General features: G+C 36.3%; 2 protein-coding genes and 1 long non-coding RNA gene across 3 annotated transcripts in view; 2 read left to right on the top strand and 1 right to left on the bottom strand.

Annotated features, from left to right (window-relative positions):
• LOC134745220 (uncharacterized) overlaps nucleotides 1-788 on the bottom strand; it is a 118100-nt gene extending 117312 nt beyond the window's left edge. The window contains exon 1 of the long non-coding RNA XR_010128143.1: nucleotides 649-788. This is a non-coding gene — a long non-coding RNA (uncharacterized LOC134745220). The remainder of the gene's footprint in view (nucleotides 1-648) is intronic.
• The window catches only part of LOC134745104 (uncharacterized), a 135775-nt gene that overhangs the window by 62769 nt on the left and 45897 nt on the right, over nucleotides 1-27109 (top strand). The gene's annotated exons all lie outside the window — the stretch shown is intronic.
• The window catches only part of LOC134745160 (CYFIP-related Rac1 interactor B), a 50575-nt gene that overhangs the window by 22406 nt on the left and 1060 nt on the right, over nucleotides 1-27109 (top strand). Inside the window, exons 2-3 of the mRNA XM_063679142.1 lie at nucleotides 11749-11880; nucleotides 22520-22794. Of these exons, the coding sequence (XP_063535212.1) occupies nucleotides 11749-11880; nucleotides 22520-22794 (407 nt within the window). The remainder of the gene's footprint in view (nucleotides 1-11748; nucleotides 11881-22519; nucleotides 22795-27109) is intronic.

The raw sequence follows: 27109 nt of genomic DNA, 5'->3' as shown, positions 1-27109 counted from the left end.
AAATTTAGTACCTATATCGTTGATTACGTTAAATAGGATAAATGAAAGCTATCCTCTTTACTTTCATAACAAAACTGAAAATATTAAAAAGCACCTAAAGCGTGAAAGAGTTATGTTCATTCCTTATGGACTTTCCTTTTTTTATGTTTCCTTTAAGCAAAATGAGTTAACTTAAGGTTTTAAGGCACTTTCCCTCCAGGGCCCATTGTTTTTTTCCACGCTGTATACTAGAATGTCTCGAGTTACTAGATAACATTAATCACATCACAATCCATACAGAGTCCCAACACACGTAATTAAACGCGAGATGCCCGTGAGGAATTCCAACAATGGAGAACTCTTCCTTCTTCTAATCAGAGACGAGCAAATAAAAGAGTGTCGATCTGTGCGAAGTTACGTTCATCATTGTTGTTGTAGATAGCGTTCGAGAGTGGCAGAGTCCCATCATCCCGTGTATAAAAAATATACACTATACATGTTCTAAACGCCAAAACCTCATTTATATAGTTAACACTTTGCGACTCCTATTTTACACATATATCCTTTTTCATCCCTGAAATCGTTGCCTGAGAGGATGAAATGATGGGTGGAGCCAATCACAAGTTCAAGGTAAAAAATGATATCAGTCTAGGTTAAAAGTTATACGACATTATGTTTTTAGGGTTCCGTAGCCAAATGGCAAAAAACGGAACCCTTATAGATTCGTCATGTCTGTCTGTCTGTCCGTCCGTATGTCACATCCACTTTTCTCTGAAACTATAAGAACTATAATGTTAAAACTTGGTAAGTAGATGGGAACCGCATTAAGATTTTCACACAAAAAAAAAACAATACATTTTGGGGGCTCCCCATACTTGGAACTGAAACTCAAAATTTTTTTTTCATCAAACCCATACGTGTGGGTTTATCTATGGATAGGTCTTCAAAAATGATATTGAGGTTTCCAATATAATTTTTTTCTAAACTGAATAGTTTGCGCGAGAGACACTTCCAAGTTCCAAAGTGGTAAAATGTGTCCCCCCCCCCTGTAACTTCTAAAATAAGCGAATGATAAAACTGAAAAAAATATATGATGTACATTACCATGCAAACTTCCACCGAAAATTGGTTTGAACGAGATCTAGTAAGTAGTTTTTTTTTTAATACGTCATAAATCGTAAACCGCAATTTACCTTTCACTCACGTTTCGCATAAAAAATACATTGTTAAAATGATGTAATGTACGGAACCCTCGGTGCGCGAGTCCGACTCGCACTTGGCCGGTTTTTTTTATTTGTTTAACCCTTATACGCGATGTGCCATACTTACGTAGTCTATACTGTAGGTACCATCACTTTTAATTTCAATTAATTGAGGGAGGAGCCTTATTCTTGAATAACAGGCGGAGTAAGATAACTTTAAAGATTGAATTGTTTTCCTCTGAACTCTTTATAAAGGTACTTATGTACTATGTACCTATGTATATTGTGTATATGTATGGAAATTGATTATATTAATTTTGTAACTTTAATAAGTCACAACTTGAATACGATTCGCCGGAAAACGTTTTCCGTTTACCCGGACCGGGCCAAGGCCGAGCGTTCCGGAACCTTGATTCTATCACACAAACACATTACGTGAGACTTTTCAGATGTTAAACTTTCAACTGCTTGCAATATTAACCTATTTCCCCGATTAAGAAAGAAAAACCATTGACATTATTTCAACGATACTGTGTTGTATCAACATAGGTCCAAAATTTCTTTTGCAAATTAGATACTTCTTTAATCTAGTTCATTTTCGATAAGATTAAGACTGGGCCAAGGCCGGGCGTTCCGCAGCCTTGACTATCGGATCTTTAGGCCCACGCGAACATTACTAACACCTATGCGAGAACTCTCAGATGTTAAACTTTCAACTGCTTGCGTAGGTTTATTTTATACGCCGTTTACCTGTTAAGTCAGCAAAATCTCTGATTTTATTGCAGATAGGTTACCTTACCTAAAAACCCATATCCATATATGTACCCATAGACCAAAATTCCCTTTTTAAATAAGATAGATAGGTATGTATTTTAAAATTTATTTGGTTGGAAAATCTTACACAAATATTAAATTAACGGAAGGAACGAACGAATTTCAATGCCATTTTGAATTTTACGTATATTTTTCATCTTATTAACAGCGCCATATATTATATCGGGTTGAACAGAATGAGGGACTTTTATGCAAACGGGGAATTGTTTAGGCTACGTACTTTATTTTTCACTTATTAAGGCCGTTCCATCGGTTTGCCACTGTCTTTGTCACATTTCGCAAGAAAGAACGGGAAAGAACATACGCGCCAAGTGTCAATTTTGATCGAATTTTGTCGGTTTTTATTTATTTTAAAAACGTTACCCTACAATATCAAAATTCTAAAGCTATGAAATTACTATTTATATTAAGATTGTTTTTTCTTCTTTTTTTGTTTATAGTATCACATAATAAATAACCGAGTAAAGTAGGATTAAAAATCCGAGTTAGAGGTTACTTTGGGAATTAATTGTATCGAGCGAAGTGTAATAATTCGTGTATCGGAAGCTATGTTGTTAAAGATAATATAGTCAAGAACTACATATATTTTTTCCACGTCTACGAATATCAACGCCTCTTAGAAAAACATGATCATATAAAGAGATTTTTCGCCTTCTGGCTCAGGGAACCGCCTTAATCACGTTCATATTTCTAACAGTTATTAAGATACAGTTTGTTAAACACTAAAATCTGTATGTTTCGACCCTAGCAAGTAGATCTGATTGACATGACATGTTTCAATATAAAATGTAAATAATTTCGAAGGGTTGTCACTGATATAAAAAGATTATATTTTAATGATTTTGTTTCACTTTTTTAATGCAGCTTTACGATTATAAGAACTCCATTGTAAATCACTTAGATAACACTATCCTTTCAACTCAGTCTCTAGAATTGTTCCAACCTGTACAATGTATCTCTTAAACTAAGCGGTTATCGCCTATAATGAATATTTGTCGAGCTGTCTCGCCTATGCAAAGGGTTAAACACAATTTACCTATTATCTGCGGCAATCAACATCAAAAATCTGTATACACATTTACACCAACTACACTATAAAATTGTATACCTTTTGATGTTAATAGTAAGCACACGCACGCGTTAAACACCTACCGTTTATGGCAAAGCATTGCTCTATTAATCACCTCTTCTGATGTATAAATTAACTGTGTTAGCATCACAATAAAACCACATAGCATTGTAAAGTGTAATTAAGATTACAGTACATCAAGCACGCATGATCGACCGTCGTCCATTAGCTTCTGTTAGAGACTAGTTATTAATAGAGACTCAATACCAGATACTTCTCCTTTTTCTACAACCCATAAATATGCATAATGATTGGAGTTGACAGAATTACCAAAGTCAATGTGATTATGAATGTACAGTAAGCTGTACAGATAACTGACCCTCCTGCATAGAGACTTGTTTGCAGGGAGGGTCAGTTATCTTTATCTCTGCAGCTTACTGTACATATATATCATAGTACTATTTATTATATAGGCCAAGCAATAAGAAGGTATAGAGGGAAATGCTAGGAACACAATTTTTAAACCTTCAAGAGCGGATATCTCAAAAACTATACAAGATATCGAAAAACTTGACTGAATAAAACTTGTAACAAATTAAATCACTTTTCATTTTGTATAAGTGGCCATGTCGCTCAGACCCATAGTTTCCGAGATATAATCGAAAAACCGAAAAATGTAACCTTCAAACCCCCCTCTCCCCCTCAGCACCATGGTTACGATCGGGGACTTTTGATATGTTCATCTCCTAACTAATCCAAACAAAGCTACGAAGTCAAAAATTGTGTTCCAAGCATTTCCCTCTATACCTTTTTTTGGGCATTTATTTCCTGGCCTACTAATCGTGTAAGTACCAATTAAATAAACTTGCGTTCTCATTCTCATCATAGTTGTAAATGCATTGAAAAGGTCTTAACTCCATATTTTGTAAGCCACTTTAGACCCCTGCGTAACGCCATTTATTTTTACTACTACATTAGATAGGTAGCGAAAGCGATGGCGTTATGATTTTATGCAGAGATCAAACCTTTAATAAGAAATAAACATCTGAGACCTCGTTAAATAGCGCTTAATTGGGGCAGATCATGAATAATAGTTATTAAAATAAGGTTGACTGTCTTTGTTACTAACATGTCACTGCTTCTATCAAATTAACACTAGTTATAGTTAATTTACTTGTTAGAAGTGAGTGAATTACGCTTGTTCGTCGCAGTGGTTTTATTTGCCTTATTGAACTGAAAGCTCATAAAATATGGGTTGGGTCTTTTATGACGACTATAAAACGGGGTTCAGATTGAAAAAGTTGCTGTTTTCAGTACCGTTGGGGCTGCACATGTTTACAGTATAACTTAGGTACTATATGAAGCCCATGGGTCCATTTGGGCTTGAAACTGTTAACACTAGAAGATTTTAGGCTGATTGCGTAATAAATTACATAATAAGATTATTACTTCTGAACGAGACTTACTAGCATTTAAATTAAATTTGAAAATTACCTTCGATGTTTCGGCTAAATAACGCTCATAGTCCCGTCAAAAGATTTTTCTGGACCATTATTTCTCTGTCACCACGGGCAAATTATCGAGGCACATAATAATATTGAGGTAGGTACCTGTCCAAATTTAGACGGATGTGAAAACTCGCACGTAAGACTCAATTTCTAAGCAACACTCATCATTCTAGCCTTCAGCTGACAGCCGCCCACTGCTGAGCATATTAGGCCTCTCTTCGTGTACGCCACTTATCCCGGGCCTGGGCTAGTCTCATCCAAAAGTGCCCCGCGATTTTTCGAACGTCATCCACCCAACGAGCCAACGGACGCCAGTGCAAGCAACACTACAACAGTGCAAGTATACCTGCCTACATTGTTCACACTCTCTTTACTATTCCGTATAGTACTTAAGTACTATTACAACTCGGCTTCCCCGTAATTATATAAAGTGTGAATTATGTGGCCCAGCTGTCTTCCTGATCCGCCACCACTACGATTAGATTAAGATGGTACGTGCGCTCCGCGGGGGTATGGCCTATTTATAGGGCGCTTCAGTAAAAATGTACTTCGCAAAGTACAACTATACATAGAAGGGCACACGAATGTATAAATAAATGAGATTTAGTTTATGGGAGATGTGCCACTTTTAAATAACCGTAAGGACAGTATTTACTCGCTCGAGACTGGCGTTTTTAATAGAGTCTTTAAACCATCTAATTAAAGTATAATTAATTTGATGTAAAGCTTAGACTACGCCCAGTTGGGTATAATTGTACAATTAATAGTTAAATTAAGTACCTTAAATTCGTATTCTAAATCTTTAGGGGTCTCATGCTGTTCTTTGACTGTACCTAATTATACAATCGTTAGCTCTCATACCATTACGAACGCTATAAAATAAATTATTTATTAAAATGTCCTGCTCGCGGCTTTCGTAAACTCAGCCAACGTACAGCTGTATAAATCAATTTTATTTCGCTTTAGAGAAATTGATATTACGAATGAAGCTTCTAAAAGGCATGAACGACGCATAAGTTTCCAGTTCTTACAACCTTTTCTACAATTTCCACCGCAGGGAAAACCCTTACAATATCAATTATGTAGCGTGACTCATGGTCTGCTTAATTTAATTCAAAATGAATTCATTTTCATAATCCTGTCAAAATAACGGAAAGCGCTATTCATTATATTGCGTATTTCGGAAGTATTACAGCCACGTGGTTAACTTTTCAATACCGTAATGTTCAAAAGGTCTTATTTCTACTACAATTATTATTTACTAATGCCTTTTTTGACTGTGGTAATAGGGTCCTCACCTAATTAACGGTTATGAAAGGGAAACCGTGTCAAGGGTGTGTTATTTTCAACTTGAGGCACATAATAACAAATTAACTGGACTTAAGGAGAGTTAAAAGTTTTGAGAATAGTGCTGTTTAAAACCAAAATGGAAGACAAAAAAAGTGGAATGTTACACTTCAGTGCTAAAGTATTTAAATAAAGTAATAAGCATCACCATACATCAAAATGAAAATAAATAGGCTACCATTGTTTTTTTACCAATTTTTTTTTCATTTTTTTTTCATCAATTTTAATAATCATTCATAATCAATTTTAAAGTAAACTATCTTAACATTAGGAAAACCTATCCACTTCGGGATATCCGCCAGTAATATAATAGTTATTTGTTATACAAGGGTGCAAAGTTGTATTTTACCCGCGTGTGGAATTGAAACAAGAGCAAGCGAAAGGATTCTATAGTTTAACCACGAGCGAAGCGAGTGGTTCTAAAATAGAATCCTGAGCGTAGCGAGTGTTTTAACACACGAGAAGTAAAATACATTTGCACCCGTGTATAACACAAAACTTTTCCCCTCACTATAGCGAGGAAAGTGCAACATCCACAGGCGTTAGATCATATTCATCACTGGAATCACTCAATTTTTTTACGATAATACGATATTATATCAGAAAACTCGGGAAATTGTGTATTTTTACGTGTTTGAGTCGGGGAATTTTTTTTTGTTGACAATGTTGACATTTCTGACGATGCGTTTTGAAATTGCATCGACTCAACTTGTGCGTTCAGAATTACATTCAACATCATTTAAAAAAACAAATGTTTCTTATGGAATTTAAGGTTTATCACTTAAAATCATTCAATAAAACTAAATTTGGTATTTTTTATTAAATTCTCGAACCATTTATTTAATGATAATTAATATCGAACGAACCATTATTATGACGTTTTACGTTTTGTTATCTGTCAAAAGCTACTTAAACACGCTCCATCCAAGGTCAAATTACTTTCCCCACTAGTGGATAAAATGCGTTTTTCCCCGCTTGTTTAAAAGGATAAAAGACGGCTTTCCGAGCTAGTGAGGGGAAAAATAAAAGTCGGTCCCTGGCCGCTCTCATCTATCGTAGATAGGACGTGTTTTATTAGCATAGTTCAGCAGATACTTTATCGATCGACCCTTATGTGACGCTACACTCGACAAAAGTATTTACTATTTTACTTTAATCATGTAAAAACTGGTAATGGTAATGCTTACCATATTTAATAACCCGTCAAAAACCCAATACCGATACATTTTTACACGCGTTATTTAGCGTGGCGAAAACCCCGAACAAGCAATAATTGTCGTCCCTAGCGCGATATAAATTCCCGATAAAGGATATCACCGTTTGACCCATTACGGGCAGGAACAGTCGGCATAATTGCTTACATTCGATTCGTTACTCTCGACCCGAGGATGCGAATCCTTATTCGGAACATTTGCACAACTTTGTAAAAATTGAATCCAACCAATGGGAGTTTGGAAATGAAATATTGGAGATTTGTTATTTGCACTTGTTCAGAATAAGAAGACTTGTTTTGTAGCAAAGGTGTTCGAGAGTAAGAAAAAATTACAATGTTCCAAGCAGAGCCACTTTGCCTATAACACCCCCGTGTCATAAAGGCAAATCGATTGACGTGTCATTCACAAAAATTGACTCAGTATCAGTAATTTCCACGCTGCGGTGGAACACAGTACACAAACATATCTTTTCACGTACTAATGCCCTGTTTGTTTACATCTATTCTAGTAGCATTCCAGTCCAGTGATCGAATCCTGCACTGAACTGGATCGAATAGCTTACATTTCCAGTCATTTTCATCATCCAGTGAATTTATGGAGACTGACGTTTAATCCAGCACTGGATTGACGGTCTACATTATTCCAGTGGCGCTGAATTAGGCGAGGAATCAAAAGTAGACCATCATTTCAGTCACTGCACTGGAATAATTATATTCCAGTGCTGGTTCACATTATTCCAGTCCAGTAGCATTCCAGCACCGGATTTGGTCACTGGACTTGAATGCCACTGAAACTGATGTGAACCAGGCATTACTGCTACAAGTGTAACTCTTCTCGTAGTCGGATAAAAATGACTATAGATACATAACTTTTACTAGCCTCGAATTTCAATTTTTTTCCCTATTTCACGTTCTCATAGCCCAGAATCAGGATGTGTTAGGCCCAAGCGACTAAATTACAATTGCTTCCTGACATTGTTGATAAACGTTCCACAGCGAAGTTTTCACCAAACAGTTTCTATGTATAGCGAAAAGAGGATTGTTTGATGTTATTACTAGATAATTAAACATTAGATACACGATAATGACACGGTTTGCGATAACTATGGGCGAATTAATTGTGTAAATAGAACTTTCACGCGGAGGCGTTTTTAAAACATAACGACAGTTATTATGTGTCATTATATCATTACACTTTTTATACAATGTAGTAGTAGTGAATAAACTTGCTAGAGATCCCGAAGATTCACAGGTGGCCTAGCCAAAATGACAATCGTACATCGACGAATTCCAAACGAATAGAAAAACGGACAAGTGCGAGTCGGACTCGCCCACCAAGGGTTCCGTTCTTTTTAGTATTTGTTGTTATAGCGGCCACAGAAATACATCATCTGTTAAAATTTCAGACACTTGAAATTTTAACACATGATGTATTTCACGGTTCATGAGATACCTGGTAACAGACAAACAGACAGACGGACAGCGGAGTCTTAGTAATAGGGTCCCGTTTTTATCCTTTGGGTACGGAGCCGTAAACGTAGCATTAGAAATAACCAAAAATTTACAAATGAATAGAAGGAAATTAGTACACGTTTTTCTGAGGACCTCATATTTATGAAAGCTTAGCAACGTATACAGTACCGGCCAATAATATATCACCTCCTTGATTTTACAGTAGAACTTTTTATTATATGATGTGACGTCCTCATGGGTAAAGGTACCTTATGGCGGTTGGCGGTTACGACGCGTAGCAGCGTATTTGTATAAGAGCGTCGTGAATAACAGCGTAAACGCCAGCCACCATAAGGTACCTTTTCTCGTGGAACGTCACACATTTGTAAGTGATTTCCACCTCACTACGTTAGGTAGTCTAGTAGTAGTCCTTTGTGCGAGCGATGAGAAAAATTGGTCTCATGTAATGGTTTTTTGTAAGGTTTTTTTTAAATATATAGTCTGCTTCATTTTTTTATTAGAGCTTTTTTAGTAATATGCTGAGTCTCCTATTGTAATTTACAGTATTATATCTCACTTAATAGCCTGTCAAACTTCACTTAGCGAAAGTTGCGCGATATGATTCTCAGAAGCGTATTTAGTAGTATTGTAAAGTAACTAAAAATATGAAATATGACGTAAATACATACTGTAAATTAGGTGCCTTTATTTAGGAAATGTATTAAATACCGAAAAACCGGAATAAAAATAATTGTGGCTTAAAACTTTAATTTCAAAGTCGCTTCTGCATTTCAAAAGCCACCATAGCTTTACGGTGCTTGCAGACCACATTAACTAAACTAAACCAAGGTTAGAATATGAAACCAATTAAAGGTTAGAATATGAAATTCAAAAATCATATTCTTCAAATAATTTAATCATATTCTTTAAATTCTTGATATTCTATAGCATTGTAAAGCTTTACTATCTTGGAAAAGGTTTATGGAAATTCAACCCCTAACCCCACAACCTGAAAATGGGCTTCAAAATTTTTGACCAAGTCATGGTCTCAGACTTGTTAAAGTTGTAAAACACACGTCTCTTTCTGATAATTATGTTGATCTTATTTTCGTATACGCTCAATATTATGGTATACGTTTTCAAGTGTATCCGAACTTTTAATTACTTTGCTGGATTCAAGTTCAAACTCGGTCAAACATTTCGTATTAAATCCACACAATGTAAACGAAGCCTTATTAATTCACAAACTTCAGCTTTCTTCCAAGGACTGTATTCTGTACTTTCTTTAGGTTATATTTTATACCCTTGACATGTACTCAAGGAATTGAGGTCAGTGCATAAGTGTCCTGGGTCAGACAGTACTTGACGCCCACTCGATGTGAAACAGCGACCTCTATTAAGGATCTTTTTATGTTTTGCAATTTTTTTTATTTACTGTGTTGCTTTCAGTACTAATCAGACATAGGCTAATGATAGTAATGATAGAAACCATTATTTTTTTCTGAACATATAAACACAGTTAAATCAGTAGCTCTTAAAGTCCTCTATTATAATTTGATCCATACTTTAAAACAATTTTTAAATGCTGCGATGAGTTATAGTTACATTAGAGATATTATAGTTATAATTTTTAAACTTAATTATTTGTCTTTCGTCGTTTTTTAGAAGTACATACCTAATACGATCTGAAGGTAATTTTTTATCATACCTACTTGCGTTTAAACAACAAATGTCAATATTAATTACCAACAAAATGTAAAACGCACCCACCTAACAGCAAAAACGTAATTAAAGTTAAGAAGCGTAATAGTCACTGTTATTCCTTGCTTTCTTGGCAGTCTTAAAACACTAATCTATACGAAACACATCACACCCTCACATTAAACACCCTCTGAAATGCAAAGAAGAAATGTAAGACAAAATGAAAGCTACGTAAAAGCGGATTAACCTGCGCTGTGATGAAAGCTCTATGCGGACTTTTTGATGCAAATCGGAACCCCACGTAGGATATATAACGAGTTGACCCAATACGGCGATGTAGGTCGTTTTGTGACGTATTGTACTTTTTGCAACTCTTTGGTGCACTGCGTCCAGATGATCCAGATATTTTAGCGATTTTATGTCGTAGGTATCCATTCAGATTGTGCCACAGAAAACCGCTTTGGTCTGTGATTGTGTCGATAACAAAAAACAAACCTGAGAGTAAGACATGGATGAATGCTGTTTTAATATTTTAGCTTATATTATTAAATGCCAATTAGACCAGAGTATTAGCCCAAAAATACTTACTTCAGCTTTATGTCGCCCCATGTAAGTTCTAAGGTTGATTGATATAATTTTTTTCGTAAGGTTTTAAGAATTTTCCACTCATCTACTCGAAAGTTAGCTTGAAGGGATCCCTTTTAAGGATGTTCGCCTTTGTTGAGGTCAAATTCTGTAAATTTTATGTGATCCTGTGTTGTGTACAATAAAGCCATTACGCTACTACTACTACTAATGCCTTGGGCAATCAATTCGTTATTTTAACGTGTAAAGTATAAAGATCCGTTGCACCTTAACCGTTTGTCACCATTAAAACGTTCGCTTAATTATAATTTTAAAGTATATAAATTACTAAGTTAATTAGTAAGTACTGCTCAGTGGCGTTGATCAGTGCGTGAATGAGGATAGGATAGGATATTCAAATAATATATGGAAATAATACAAATACAGGAAGTTTCAAAATTTAAGTTTTTTTTAAACTTCCAAAAAGGTAAAAAGTAAGGGTACCATTCGATTCCTTACATTTTATCCAAAAAAGATTGTATTGCCTGTATACATAAACGCAATATTTCACCGACAAAAACGCAATTTTCTTGTTTTGTCCATACTTCAAGATATACGTTCACTTATTGTTTTGTTAGAAGCGTTTCGCGAGTGAGGTACGACTGTCGGACTTTGACTATCATTTCTGACTTTTATATTGCTTTAATACAATGGGTCCGGTCCCATAATAGACATTTGATCCTAAAAATACACCTGATCGATTAGTACTATTAATGAAAATCTGTCATCTAGCCTACCATCCATTAGCAGCCCTAATTGTTATTTGTACAATACCTGCCCTTTACAAAAACTCCTAATGTAAATATTGATTGTCCTCAGGTAGTGCCGCGGTTATTGGGCTCGCTGGTCGGCGGAGCCATGAGCCCGACACAACATCTCGAGCAGCAACAGGCACTCGTCAAGCAGTTCGCTGAAATACTCGAGTTCGTGCTCAAGTTCGACGAATACAAGGTACAGTTCCATCCGCAACAGGCGCCTATTTCACTAACTTGACCAAATCAACAAATATACGGGGTGGCTAAAAAATAAGTGCATTCCCGTTCCCAGGGAGGTTTTGGGATTATACTGAGCGACTTTTACTATGGGACCAACCAAAATCACGAAAAAATAGTAAAAGTTGCTCAGTTTAATCCCAGAACCTCCTTTGCGATGGCAATGCACTTATTTTTTAGCCACCGGTATAGAGGAAAGTAGCATTCCATTTCAGCCCATCATAAATAGTACTAGCAGGCCAATTCGAGTTTTAGTTATTCGATCTGTTTCCGACGTGATACTACTCTGTCAGTGTCAAAAGTGACATTTCTTCAACCCAAATCGTCACTTTTGACACTGATAGATCAGTATCATATCGGAAACAGATCGAATAAATAAAACTCGAATTGGCCTTTGAGTGTAGAATAAGCTCGTATTAAGACAATGTGGCCATGTAGAGATGGACCGGCCTGAATCCCTATTGTGTTGGCACTTCGCACTCGGCTGAGTTCTGAGTCGGCCTTGTAAAATCTTCTACTTAAATCTAGTCCTAAATGTATACTTACTTTACATAGTTTATTGTAGGTAGGTAGATATACACGGTGTAACATGAGGAAACCGAATAATTTTAACAGCGTATTCCTGATCATATTAAAAGACTAAAATGTCCTACAAACTTTTCTATGATTCGCCTAGTTTCAGTTAGTACCAATAAAAAAAAAAACAAATTTTTATTGTTACAGAGTGCAAAACGCATTTTTGATGGCGATGTTGCCACTATGGAACGTAGTCTACTTAAGTATCCTTATTGATAGATGTCAAAAAGTGACAAGTAACACTTTGTAAAAACTAGGTTTTACGAAAAAAAAAAGTAAAAGTTAAGTGACAAGTTTACCAATAACATTTACTTTTTATGTACTTACAAATGCATTTAAAAAATCGAAAAAAAACAAAAAATATATATTTTTGCAAACTTGACCTACTCTTATTACCTTTTTGCCTTCTTTTGGCCTCAGAATAGCGTGGTTAAAATCTTTCAGGTTCCTAGTGAACATCTTGTATAAAAATGGACAGGGACTGCAAAGGGAGTACTTTGGTAGCTGATGATCATTAGATTTTAATATTTAAATTACCTATATTATAAAAATAATTATGTTTCATATTGGATAAAGAGAATTCAAAGCTTACTGTTTAAAGTAAACTACCTATCTACCAGTGGCTCTTTGAGCTGCAGACCTCGCGAATGGCTTCACCATTTAGTAAAAAACCCAAAAAGTCAATCTACGAAAAAAAAAAATTTTTTTAACCTGCTCACAAAGTTTCACGAGTATCGATCGAGAAAAGCTACCTGTAGAGAAAGACACTGACAGACAGCTGGAAACACATACGAAAGCATTTTTGGCCAAGCTGAAACCGAGTACACCGACCTTCGCTTATTGCAATGTAAACCAAACAAAGTAATAAAATACTCTATTTAACGTGCATATCTGGTACCACCGTGTTTACGCTGCGTAAATTAAATACATCCCATACCACATTGCCTATATCAAATGACACATCAATAAAAACAATACACTCCTTTTTTGGGCAGTCGTGTAAAAAGTGGGAGTTATCGCGCTGTCAAAGTCACGCATGTTGGCAATACATTCGAGGAACAATAGAGAAACTGACGTTTACATGCGTGTACCTATTGGAGATTACCGCGTTTTGGTAGAGTCGGCCCAAGCTAACACTGCACTCTAGACAAAGTGTGGAAATGTCAAAATTAATGTCAATTTTCTATGAAAATAGGACGTTTATAATGACACAAGCGAGGGCGCTTTGTTATGTTTAAGTCCGTGCAAAGTTATCTTAGACAGACTATATGATTGTACTTTTTACAAGCTTATTGACTTGCTAATCTTGCTATGTGTCTAATGTATTTGGTTTTGTTAGGGTCAAATTTTCCAAGTTAAATTTGACCCACTTCCCGACTTCCAATAAAGCTGAAAATTTGCATACATATGTAAGTCGGGTGACAATGCAATATTATGATACTATCGAGCTGATCTGATGATGGAGACAGGAGTTGGCCATAGGAACTCTGTGATGAAACAACGAAACCTGTTGGGGTTATTAGAATTGTCTCGATGAGTAATTAGTTACCTGTGGGAAAAAAGTACAGTCAGCGACAAAAGCTTTTTGAATGATTTTTTTGCCAAAAACTCATTATGTTATGGTATTGGAATTTCATGGTTTCAAAGTCATTCTTTATATCTTTTATACTTTTACGTAAAAATGCCTAAATAAGGGGCCATGTCCAGACTGAAAATCAGCCTTCTAGCTTTTTAGAAGTATGTCAGCCCTCGCTTAGCAGCGATTGGTACTGACATCAGATATTTAAGCATCTTAGGTGCTCAAATTTTCTAAACTGAGAATAGAGGCATGTTCGGATGTTTGTATCGGCTGCTCCGATATTTCTGCATGTGCTGTAACACCATTGAATATTGTTGTAAGTAAAGCTTGCATTGTAGCATCCTTTATTCCGCGAGGACTATGAACGAGCTGATTATCCTTATTTACGGGGTTATTTGTTGTTTACAAGTGGTTCTGTTAGAATTCACTGGAGTGAAACTTGATTGTATTGTATGAATTGTATCTCTGAAATATTCGTTGTTGAATTCACATTCATGCTTTAGAATCGAGATCAACGGCAACGCACATATCTGTATATTTAGGGACATATGTATATAGGTAAGGTATAGTTAGTAATAGTAAATATGCATATACCTATAGATAATATATTAGGCAGAAACATATTACTTACATATTTAGGTACTTTGCACTATATTTATATTTAGACCTAGCTATAGCTATTTAACTATTGAAGAGAGTTAAATCTACTTGTATATTTAACTCTAAGTACTGTTAAGTTATTTAGAAGCCAGCATACAATTTAATTTCAGATTTATTACATCAATGTAACGTCAATGACTTAATAAAACTATCACCAGATTATCTTTTCAATCAAGCTTAGTAAGTTTGGAATTCTCCAATTACTTAAATCGCCACTCTTTACAAAAGTGGTTATATAGGTTTAAATATATATGGAGATCCCATAATATCACTAGCAGTATCGTTTTCATGTTGTCAATAATGTATTGTAGAAATATTGTACAATGCCTAAGCAAGATTTCTGCTTCCTTTGTCTCACTAAATCTTCAGTTATTCTTCCACCGCCAGTATCTTCAGTACATTTTCGTAAATCTTTCAGTAAACAACAGTATTTTCCCGCTAAAAGTAAATAATGTCGACAATTTGCTAAGTGATTGATAACGCTACTGTAGACATGCTTATCACAATGTTTTTTTCACTTCTCATGCTCGTAAAGTTCTCCTTTGTGCTAGATGTAGGCTGCACAAAATGCTACTTTTATGCGCTAGTGCACAAAGTAATTTTTTTTTAAAGACTAAGACAATCAAATCACTGCCATAGTACACAATAAAACATAATCGGATAATATTGTTATTCCACTTAATTTGGCCCGTTTTTTTAACAATCCGTGTTTTATATATTACTAAGTAAATCATTAAAATCTTACAATACAGCATAGTTATTATAGAAAGAAACTACAAAATGTAGTTATAATTTGGCAGTATGAATAAAGACTTAAAGCCCCCTCCACACGAATTGCGGCGCGAAGCCGTGAACGCGAGTTGGACAGTTCGCTAATCAGCGAAATCGACACCGCACTCGCGTTCGCGGCTTTGCGCCGCGATTCGCGCACGAGTGTGCAGTGGGCTTAAGATAAATATGACGTGTTAAAAATTAAAAAAAAAAGAAAAAAAAATGTATTTTATTTGTTTGCCATTGTTTTATTTTACTCACAATCGAAGTGGAAAGCAGTGTGCAGGCACAAACGCCTATTTTTATCCTCGGCTATATAGGTATAAATTGCCTCGTATGAAAGTAAGTCGCTTTGTGCCCTTGTTGTACAATCTACTATTTTTGTTGCTCAAAGTAACATTTTTTTTCTTACATGAGCCGGACTTACTATTTCTAGAATTCTTCACTAGTTAACATTCGTACAAAGCAGACAGTTTTTGGCCGCTGCAACAAGAAATTTTATATAATCTATTTCGACTATCTGGCAAATCATAGGGATTTTTTCATTACTTTTTACTCTTATTTTTTATATGTGTAGAATTATTTCCGGGGGCATAGTATCTTATATTATGTCAATTCAGGTTATTTACAATATTAGTAAATACATATAATTATGTATATGTGTTCCGAATTTACCTACCCAACCCCCACCGAAAAAGTGAAATCGAAGTATTCATATTTCACTTTCATCATAAGTATCACACATAACTACTATTCTCCAAACTGAAGAGCAACACTAATAGTTGAGATCTAAAACTGGCAAATAATTGACGTTCAATAGTTATGTAAACAAAACAAAGGACTGTCAATATATTAGATCAATTTTCTAAATTAACGTTTGAAGATGAAATCACTTTTGATAGTTTTGATAGCCGTCCAAATCGCACTTATTTCATAGTATCTAACAAGTAGGAACATAAGAACTAATTACCTGGCAATAAAAAATAGTGGCTTCACTGTCTGCAAAATATCAGTTTGTCGCCCTTTTTACTTAAAAAAAGTAGGTATGGTTAGCTATAACATAATGCTGCTTCAAATTTTAAGAAACTACATACACTGTGGCTATAAAATAGTGCATTCCCGTTGCCAGGGAGGTTTTGGTTAGGTTGCTCAGTATAATCCCAAAACCTCCCTGGCAACGGGAATGCACTTACTTTTTTAGCCACCCTGTATAAATAAATAAATAAATTATAAATACATATTAGAACGTTATATGAATAAATGGCAATCAGTAACGTGGGCCCATCTGACCCTGCCACGAAGTCGTTGCTCTCTGACTCATACCAAGATAGGAGGAAACAAGCATCTGCCAGCATTTGAAAATTGCTCTTTTCGACATTATTAAGCCGTATTTCCTGTTTTGAGTGAGTTTAAAATGTGACGATAAAGGTAAGGTATTTAATGTTAATTTTGTATATAATGTCGGGCTAGTCGGGTAACATATATGGGGCATTTTCTATGAAAAGGGACCTTATTGTCGATGGCGCTTACGCCGCACAGCGTCGCGCGGCATTGTATTTATATCGGAGCATCGTTTATAATGGCGTAAGCTCCATCGACAATAAGGTCCCTTTTTATAGAAAATACCACATATATGTGTCTATTTCTAGATCGAAATTTCAATTTTCGTTGCTACTCTGTCACTCGAACACGCAAGAGCGATAGAGAGGCAGTAACGAAATGTCGATGTTCGCGGTGAGCCTGTTGTGATGTGAAATGTGAATAACATACGTCATATATGTTATAGGGTACTTAATAACCAATGCAATTATAACTACACACTTTTAGTTTACTCGTTAAATGCTACTTTTTAACTCCTAAATAAGAAATAAAACTCTACTTACCGATTACCTACAATTGGGGTCGCAGTTTTCCCTCAAATCGGCCCCCCGACGCCCAAAATAAATATTTTCTTTTCAACTAACTTCGTAAACTGAGGAACTTAGGCAAGCCTTACTTTCAATTTGGGTTTAAATTTGCATGATTTTAGCCAATAATTAGTCAGCTATAGTTTTAACCTAATTTAGTCATTATCATTTGTTTTAGTCCTGGTTAGATACGGTTGTATTAACTTGGTTTTTTGACATCTTGTATCTTCTAATAATTAGTCGCCCCTAGTGTTTGCTACCGTACTAATTGTCAATTTGTCCTCTCATTTTAATAAATTATCTATTTAAACTTCACTTTTTATAAACAATACAGTACCTAGCAATATCACCATGAAACTAAATAAAAGACTTCATCATTCCTATTCGAAATGCAATACTAGACTATCCGGTATCGGATTCAATTAAGTCGCGGGTTAATCGAAACAAAGGCACATCTATTCTGCAATCAGATTGAATTGAATGCCTTGTATTGGTTAGATAAAAAAAAAACAAAAGAATGTGTGATAGAAATAGACTCCAATGCAATGAAAATAGTAGATTGTTAACCAAGGGATGAAAGGCACTCATTTCTGCCGAGGTATTTTGGCGCTCGAAGGCAGTGAGAGCGCCAATAGTCCGAGGCTGAAATTATGCCTTTCACCCGAGTTAAACACTTCTTTTCATTTCGAATACGAGGAAAGTAAAATGCATGTGTTTTATATAAAATATGACCAAGTATAATTTTTTATAGTATTTTTAAGGGTAGGTTCTTCAGTTAACAATTCAGGCAGAGTGTCTCTATTTATGGAATGGAGAGTCATATATCAGAATTGAAATTGTATAACAAATCCATTTAAACTCAAATTTCAATTGCTTATCGTAAAACGATTAAAAAAACCGTACTTCGAACGTAAAATGCTCTAGTGCAGACACGTATCATTTTCTGCACACCTATTAGAACAACAATGACCCTCTTTCAGAGCATGAGAAATAAAAAAGAACTAACATAACATTTTGCCAAGCGTAGCTCAATCTATAAGCCAATGAATTACGAATGAAGCCAGTACCCCCGACGTGACGTAGTACGCGTTTGCGTTAAGTGTCATTTTGTATGGGATTTTGAGTTCCTAAAACATCCTGCTTGGCGCTGTTCAAAATCCCATTCAAAATAGACAACGCAAACGCGAACGCTCGTCAGTCTCGTCAAGCTATCGAATAACATTTACACTAGGGGTTCAGGGCTATAACCGCGAACATCGAAGTTCACAAATTGCGAGCATCTTTCTCTGTCACTCTCATTACGCCTTCATTGGAGTAAAAGAGAAAGATTCCCGCAATTTGCGAATTTCGGTTTTCGCGGTAGGCCCCCAGAAATCCCGCACGTTCACGTTCCTTCAAAGTAAACAACGTGTTTCCGCCCAAAGAAAACCTGCAAAAACCTTATCGAATTTTTCATGGGATAATAAGTGTGACTAAGTCATGCAAGGTCAGCGGAAGGCCGACTTTCTACAATTCGCTGATGATAGTTTACTTTGCCATGTTTCGGTGACTAATGTTTGTCTCGTGATAGAAGACGCTTGTTGACTAATACAATACAATAATCTAAATGTTTACGAGTTCGTATCTAATCAATCCATCTAAATATTCTAAATTAATATTGTTGTATTGAATTGTCGATTACATCATCAAAGTAGATCATTGTGTGTGTATTTACCAAATTTGATGTGTGCTTACCAAATAACATATTAGTTTCAAACTTTTACAGTTTTCGTTTTACAAGGCTTTATAAGAATTGGCAACCTTGCAACGAACCTTGTAGAGAGTATAGTGGAAATCTCCTACGGTAGATCGTAGAGGGGAAATATAATCCTCCGCAAAACTTAGCCTAAAGTTCTAAATTTACCAAAAAAATGTCAATAAGCTTAACACGTTCGGTCGAGAAACGTCCATAGATGTCGCATATACCTATAGGTAAGTAGGTACTATATCGCCGCTATACTTACTCAACCTAGTATCTGCAACACTCATTTGATGACAAAAACACCCGTATTCCGAATGAAAGAAAAGCGACATTTCCATCAAATGATTGTTGCAGATATGAGGTTGAGTAAGTATAGCGACGATATGATTAACAACAACTTACTTACAACGATGACACAACGACCCAAAGTGAGTCCTGGCTTCCGACACCAGATCTTGCCATGCCTCTCGGTCTTGCGATAGCTCTCGCCAGTCGCCATGGCCGAGGTTGAGCAGGTCTTCAGCAACTACGTCGTAAAGTTATTGGTCCGAATGTGAGGCTAATTTGAACGACACTTTGACATCAAAATGATATCTAAATGATGTCATTTAGTTAGTTATCATTCGCGCGTGCATTTCAATCGTACTTCTCCGTACATGTACTGACGCGACCGGGACGCCCGGGCGAATGAGAACAAAATGACATCAATTAGATATCATTCTAATAATGTCGAAGTGTCGATCGAATTGGCCCCTGTGTTAACATAGTAAAAAAACCCCTCCTGCTTTCTTATGTTTCAAATTTTGAAAGCGGAAAACAGCTAGGTAATAATAAATTACTATTTTTCTTCTATGAGCAATTATTAATTCGTGTCTAAGTTTGACCGTTATAAAAAGAAATGATCAAGGTTATATTTTTGTGTATTTCATTTACTATTTACAAGGGCATATTTTCGTTAACAATAAAATGTTTACAATACACTACGTAATCGATCAATCAAGTCTGCCCACGTCCACCCACTGAAAGGCCCAGACCAGTTGATCCAGTATAGCCCACACGATTATTAATGTAACCAGCGAATACGTGTACAAATATGGTTTTCAAATATTGGATTAAAATACAATGGTATCGCAACTTAAAATATGTATACCTAGTGATTACTAGGAATGTGGTCAAAATATCATCTTTCATAGCACCTGTCTCTAGGAATTACCAGTGTAGATAATGTGTACACTTGTATTTAGTAGTAGTCGGTCGATTACCAAAATAAAAAATAGGCACCTTAAAACCACCCAACTAGTCCAAAAGCTCTCAACTGCGCTCCAGAAATAACTCGAATATCTTCGTCCAGGTGTGACAATTATTGGAATGTCGTATTTCTTTGGCAAGGTATTTATAAATGTGGAGGAAAAACAGAGAAATCAAAAAAAAGTACACTGACATTTATACTTGTGGTACTGAACTGGACTATAGTAGGCTGGTTTTACGGCACTCGAAATGTGGTTAAGCTGTTTTTTTATACTACGTCGGTGGCAAACAAGCAGACGGCCCGCCTGATGTTAAGCAGTCTCTGTAGCCTATGTACGCCTGCAACTCCAGGGGAGTTACATGCGCGTTGCCGACCCTAACACCGCACCCTGCCTCGTTGAGCTCTGTGGCAACCTTACTCAGCGGCAGGAACACAACACTATGAGTAGGGTCTAGTGTTATTTGGCTGCGGTTTTTTGTAAGGTGGAGGTACTTCCTCAGTTGGGTTCTGCTCTAGATCTGGAACGGCGTCCGCTGTGCTGTGCCCTACCACACAAAGCGAGATGAAATTTACAGTGCCCATACCTTTCCGAAAGTGTGTGAAGTCAGATATTAATTTCAGAGCACTGTAATAGCAAAAACATTGATTTTACGACCCATGTGTATATGATCAAATCATTAAACTAACTGAACACGTAGGTACAGTCCGTTAACTCTCAGAATGACCTTCGGATTTTAGAAAGATACATCGGGTATCGGCGGTAACACGCGAAGGAGATACTGCTGTTCTGCTTTCTTATTAACTCACAAAAAGTTTTAAACTTACCGCAAAAAGTTAAGGATACCTATTGTCTCAATGTAAAATAAGCCCTAATTTAATGACATTATGCTTAATATTCGGTTGATGACTATATTGCGATTTGACTTTTTGTCAATCTAAATAAAATAGAATCAGAATTTGAAATTATATAGAGTTTATAATACCAGTCACATATTTCAATTCATATGGTAAAAATATACAATTGGAAAATTGTGATATTATTGTTATGGTGGTATTACTACTCTTATATAAGTAGTTTAAGGCTGAAAAGACGACTGCACTTTTTGGGTGTTGGATTGCAACTAAATCAGTAAGAGACTGTCATTTTCTATTACGCGATTACGTCCGATTTTACCCGAAAAACGAATGTCATTCTGAGAGTTAACGCTGTATACATATAGGGGTCTGCGCGAAAAGAGAAGATTTGTGGAATATATAGGAACAAATACATTCTACGATTCTTCTCTTTCCGCACAGACTAATGAGTATTTATTATTTGAAAAACAAAAATTAATATTTTTAATCGGCAGCGCGTTCGAACAATTGAATTCTTGCTTTGTATTGTTGTGCTCTCAGACAATATCAACATGTACGTACATCTGTATGCGCACGTTGTGTACCGAAAGATTACGTTTGACAAATATTTGTATCTTTTGTTTTTTACGTAAAAAGAAAAAGCACATAGACATAATATTTGGCAAATACAATAAAGTTAAGTAAAGAAGATATGTTATCGTCGCATTTATTATATTTTCTAAAAACATGGGTCCTAAACAAATTATAGTTCGGTAACTATAATTTGTTTAGGACCCATGTTCAGGTCTGAGAAAACTCGAGGAAACTCACTTTACTTAGTTGAGAGCGATGTGCATTTGTCCTTTAAACTGTCAATGTCAGGATCCTCGTCAGTATTTGAATGATTGCAAACCGGCATGTAGCATATCTAGTCTAAAGTCTTTGAAATCCTTATTAAGGTTTCATTAATCGCTTATCATGAAGCGAGCAGTTTGCTTGCTTGCTTGCTAACTGTAATGGCTCCTCTACACGATGGCCGAGCCCAACGAAATGGCCATGCGAATGGGCCACGTCTATAATGCGTAGGCACCATCGGTGGCCAACTACCTTTAATGTGCGGACGAAAAACCGACACCGTGGCCATCCCATCGTCATCCCGCCGCGCCATAAGCCATCCGACACCACTACCCTCCCTACACGCTGGCCCACCTTAGTGGGCTAGTATGATGGCCCATCGTGTGGAGGAGCCATTAAATAACCGAAACTCTTTCTTTGCTCCAGATGAAAACGCCAGCGATCCAAAACGACTTCAGCTACTACCGGCGCAGTGTCTCACGAGGCGGCCTGATCAACCCAGACCTGCCTCCCGACGAATCCAACATCAGCGCAGAAATCGCAAATCGCATGTCGCTTTTCTACGCTCAAGCCACGCCTATGCTCAAAGTGTTGTCAGAGGCTACCAGTCAGTTTGTGAACGACAATCAACAGGATTTAGAAAACACCACGGAGACGCTCAGCACAATGGCTAAGGTGTGCTTAAGGATGTTAGAAAACCCGTAAGTATCATTACTTTACTCCTAATTTTCGAGTAGGAACATAACCAAGACCTTACATGCATAATCAGTTGTTGACATTCTTACATATCACATACTACTACCTATGTACGAGTATGTTAAAGTTGTAAAAAAGTTGACAGTGTCACTTTGCTGTACGGAAATTATGGATGTCAAATGTAGGTATAATCTTCGTTTTGATTACTTAAATTACTGCTTACTGGATTTGTAAATGCGAGGTTGAAATAATTATTTAGAAGATACAACATTCGATATGTTGCTAAGTGATAAGTTGCTGACGTTTAGGAGAAAACATTATAAGTGAGAAAACCTGGAGTTAAGTACTTCACTTTTTGGTTTCAATTTACTCTTGATGGGTCACGGTCAGGACGCGTGTACGTATCACCCATTGGGTGCGCGAGCGCTGTCTTAGAATTTTCGGTTGCCAGCGTAACGAGACCTCGATCCGTAACAACTACCTTTGCTTATAATGGGAGACCGCATTTGTACTGGTTTGGCTGAGGCATTTGTAAACCCGGTATGCGTGTGGTCGAGGTTGTCGTCCTAATATGCTCAAATTTACATCCAATTGGACGCCCACGATATTGACGCCTCGCGCACCGAGTAAACCGGCTTAACATCATCTAGCATTGCAGGCTAAAACTCAACGATAGATCCCAACAGAGCTATCCGCTAGGCTAGATAGTTGCATCCGCAACTCCCCTTCTTATCTCCATTATTTAGCTTCATTGATCTCTTTTATACTATAACAGGAGGCCTAGCCACGATGACAATCGTACTTACATCGACGAACGCCCGTTTGTCGACAGATGCTACCAAAAATCATGTGACAATTTTCATATTGGCGTTTTCTATCAAAATACAATTATCCTTAGTTATGCAGCACAAATGTAGTGGATAATCTTAATCAGCCTTACGCTGCATAAACCAGCTCCTCAAACAATAGCCCATAAATCTCAGGTTTCCCCTGCAAACCTGATTTCCTAACTGTATATAGTACAAGCTTACAGGCATTTGCCTCCGCAATGGCGTATTTATTACACCGGATCGAGTTACTCGCTCGCGATATCGATATGCCCGAGCCGCTATCTTTAACAAATACATTATGATAATTCAACTGTCACTGATATGATGTAGGTCGATGCCAAAAAGGATGCAGTGAAAATAGAGACCCGGTCGCGCGTAATTTGGAGGCACAGTCACTCTTTTATGGATAACACTTTCAAAGACTAATTAAAGCTCAACCTAATAATAAACGTTTGTAATAATTGAACCATAATTTACTTTCTGTTCATAGTGTTCGTTTGTCTATCTTGATCTGTTTATTGTTTCATTCTCAATTGCTCAAAGGTTGACTGGAAGAGATCCCTTATAGGGATAAGTCCGCCTTTGTACATTGTATATATTTATGTTCTTTTATTGTGTTTGTAATCTGTCTTATGTACAATAAAGTGTTTACATACATACATACATAAACTTGTCCTGATTGACCTTCCTTATTGATGTAATGTATATGAATACCTATGTATAAAACTTATAAATACCTAGTGAAACATTAAATAAGAATGAAATGGAAGGACAACATTTCTATGCTAGACGAATACATATCTACCGTCTACGTTTTGCTTAGGCAAAGATCGTGCAGAACCTCTATTATGGAGCTCATAAATTCCCTAGAAATAACTTTTAGACGAAGTTTCTTGCCATTTCGCTTTACCTTATACTCGTAAATACAATTCAACGTTCATCTTGATATCGTATTAGGTGCATTTATTGAATTTACTGTTTTCAATAAATTTGATATCATTTGGGCGTTAAATTATTCGTTTAGATTAACTTTGAATGTACTGTGTTTGCCGCTGACTCATACCTTGCCTCAATCGTCCGTACCGTATGCACATGTCATTTGGCATTTCCTTGCAAAACTAAAAATAAGCCTGCGGGAATCCTGCCTTCGCTGTTAAATTTGGATTTCTGAATCACATGTTTAAGTAATCGCTTTAATTGGGCCGACGAGTTTTTATAACCAATGACTCCATTCCAGGAAAATTTAATTTCAATGGCCACTCATCCTATTTTTTTCAACTAGAGTTATAGTTTATTAGTCATTCGTGTGGTCTGTTTGTGCCAAACTGCGCGCCCCGAGCTCCATTGACATCGCGAATAAGTATGACGCTATCAATGTGTGTTTACGGTGCAAATCATATCAAAGACACGACACAACTTACCACTGAACAAAACTAGGTATTCAAAATTTTTGAATTCAACTCAAGCCCGTTATGTCTGAAAAGGTTTTCTTTTCTTCTGTTTATTAACTAGCTCTGAACAAGTGCCGTCTGGAATTCGTGCTTACTTTACAGTTTAGATTTATTTTATTCAAATAAGCTCGCCAAACTCCATTTCGAAAATTTCAACTGTCCTATTTTTTTATGAAGCAGAAACGTCTGCGAGCGTTGCTCAAAATTTATACATTAAAGGAAAAATGGAAAAGAAAAAATTACACCTCCGACAAGACTTTCCTTTAATTTCTAAATTTCTACTGTCTTGTCTTTATAGTCCTTGTCCGTTTGTTGACACTATGAAATAAATGTAAAGGCAAATAAAATAAAGTAAGACTGCTCTAGGTTCCGTTACCTTGAGAAACATGATGAGAAATAATTATCAACGGCTTGTTAGATTTGGCAGAATTTTCTAAATAACGCCATAAAATACGTCTAAATGAAGACTTATGTAATTATTAAATGGAACTCACCTTAAATTTGATAATCATCAAATATCAAACACTCCTGACGCACTTCGCGTCGCCCCTCGCATGATTGTCCGCTTCCTTACGGGGCACCAGCCATTGAAAGTGACAATGCGCCGTATGCTGTGAATAATAATGCTAGTTGGTAGTTTCGGTAACTGGTTCGTGCTAGATTCTATATTTTAAGTCTGATGGTCCTCTTTCCACTCACCTTGCAACATATCCCATGCTATTTTCGATATATTGCATTTGTTGCACCTACTTATATACTCGGCAATGTATCGAAAATCGCATCCGATTTGTTGCGAGGTTTGTGGAGCTCTTTATAAGACTTCCGCGTCGCTTTTAAGTACATTTCGCTCGCGCTTGCTTGATTGACATTGCCTTACTTCAAACAAGCCACTGAACTAGCCTACAAAGACTGATGCTATTTGGGACACCGTAAAACGGTGCTACTTTGCTACCCACTGGGTAACTATAACTATCCTCCAATTCAATAAAATGACTTAACGTCTAATATATTCAAATATAATATTTCTATGATATTAGTTATCTACTCAGATAAACTAAAACTAAACTAAATTGAATACCTATATGTCTTGAATTGCTACGTTAGTCGTAAAATTATTATTCTTTTTGGCGGGGCCTATTAATTTGGAGCACAATGGGGCAACATTGCTTAAGATAATAAAACAATATTTCATGACGTCGATTTACCGATAAAAATATGTTAAATAAGATGTTCTGCTTGATATCAATTCGACTGTATATTTAATAATGAATAGTTAAAAAAAAAAAAAAATTCCTTAAAGTGGAGCAAAGTAGCACCATTTTACGGCATTTGGTTTCTTTTAGGAACGTCTTTTCTTCAGCTCAGCCCACACTACTGTCTTCATAAATAGGCACTTTACATTCGATAGGTACTATGAAATATCTACTTAGGTTAGTTTGGTTTTCTGCAGACCTCTGCTATATCAGCGACTTTTTATCAATAGTTTTCTGAGCAAACCGCTTGAATCGAGTTTGAGTCACTGCTTTAAATATGCAAATGAATATTTTCTGCTAAATGACAACTAACGTTAAACCAGACAGCCTCTTCCTTCCTTCCTTCATTAATAGGTATCTATTTTCTTATTTTCCTTTGCATTCCATACTTTATATTTTAATTTTCCTACCAAATTATATTAGGATAATAAATTAAACAAGTAATTCACGTAGTGGTCCAGTCATTAAGAAAATCTTAATTGTGTCACGGCCTCTAATCGTATTAGACTCTGCGTGGTTCTACTTGTAATTCAATTGTAGGGAACGACCAATAAACATCTGTCTATTAAGTATAGTCAGTGGTAGTTGACTACTTGACGGGTGACACCGTCGATCAAATTACGTACACTTCCTTTATTAAAATCGTTACTTTATTTAATGCCTGAATTTAAATTAGGTAAGTAGGTAGGTTGCCCGTTCGGAAACTCATTGAAAATTTCGCGGAAAACTTCCGGAAGGGCCTTCGTAAATTAGTAATTTTGAAAAGTGTGCCGTAGATCAACTAGT

The sequence above is a fragment of the Cydia strobilella genome, chromosome 11, assembly GCF_947568885.1.
Source record: "Cydia strobilella chromosome 11, ilCydStro3.1, whole genome shotgun sequence".
Classification (NCBI taxonomy): domain Eukaryota; kingdom Metazoa; phylum Arthropoda; class Insecta; order Lepidoptera; family Tortricidae; genus Cydia; species Cydia strobilella.
This window is presented reverse-complemented; position numbering and strand designations above follow the sequence as displayed.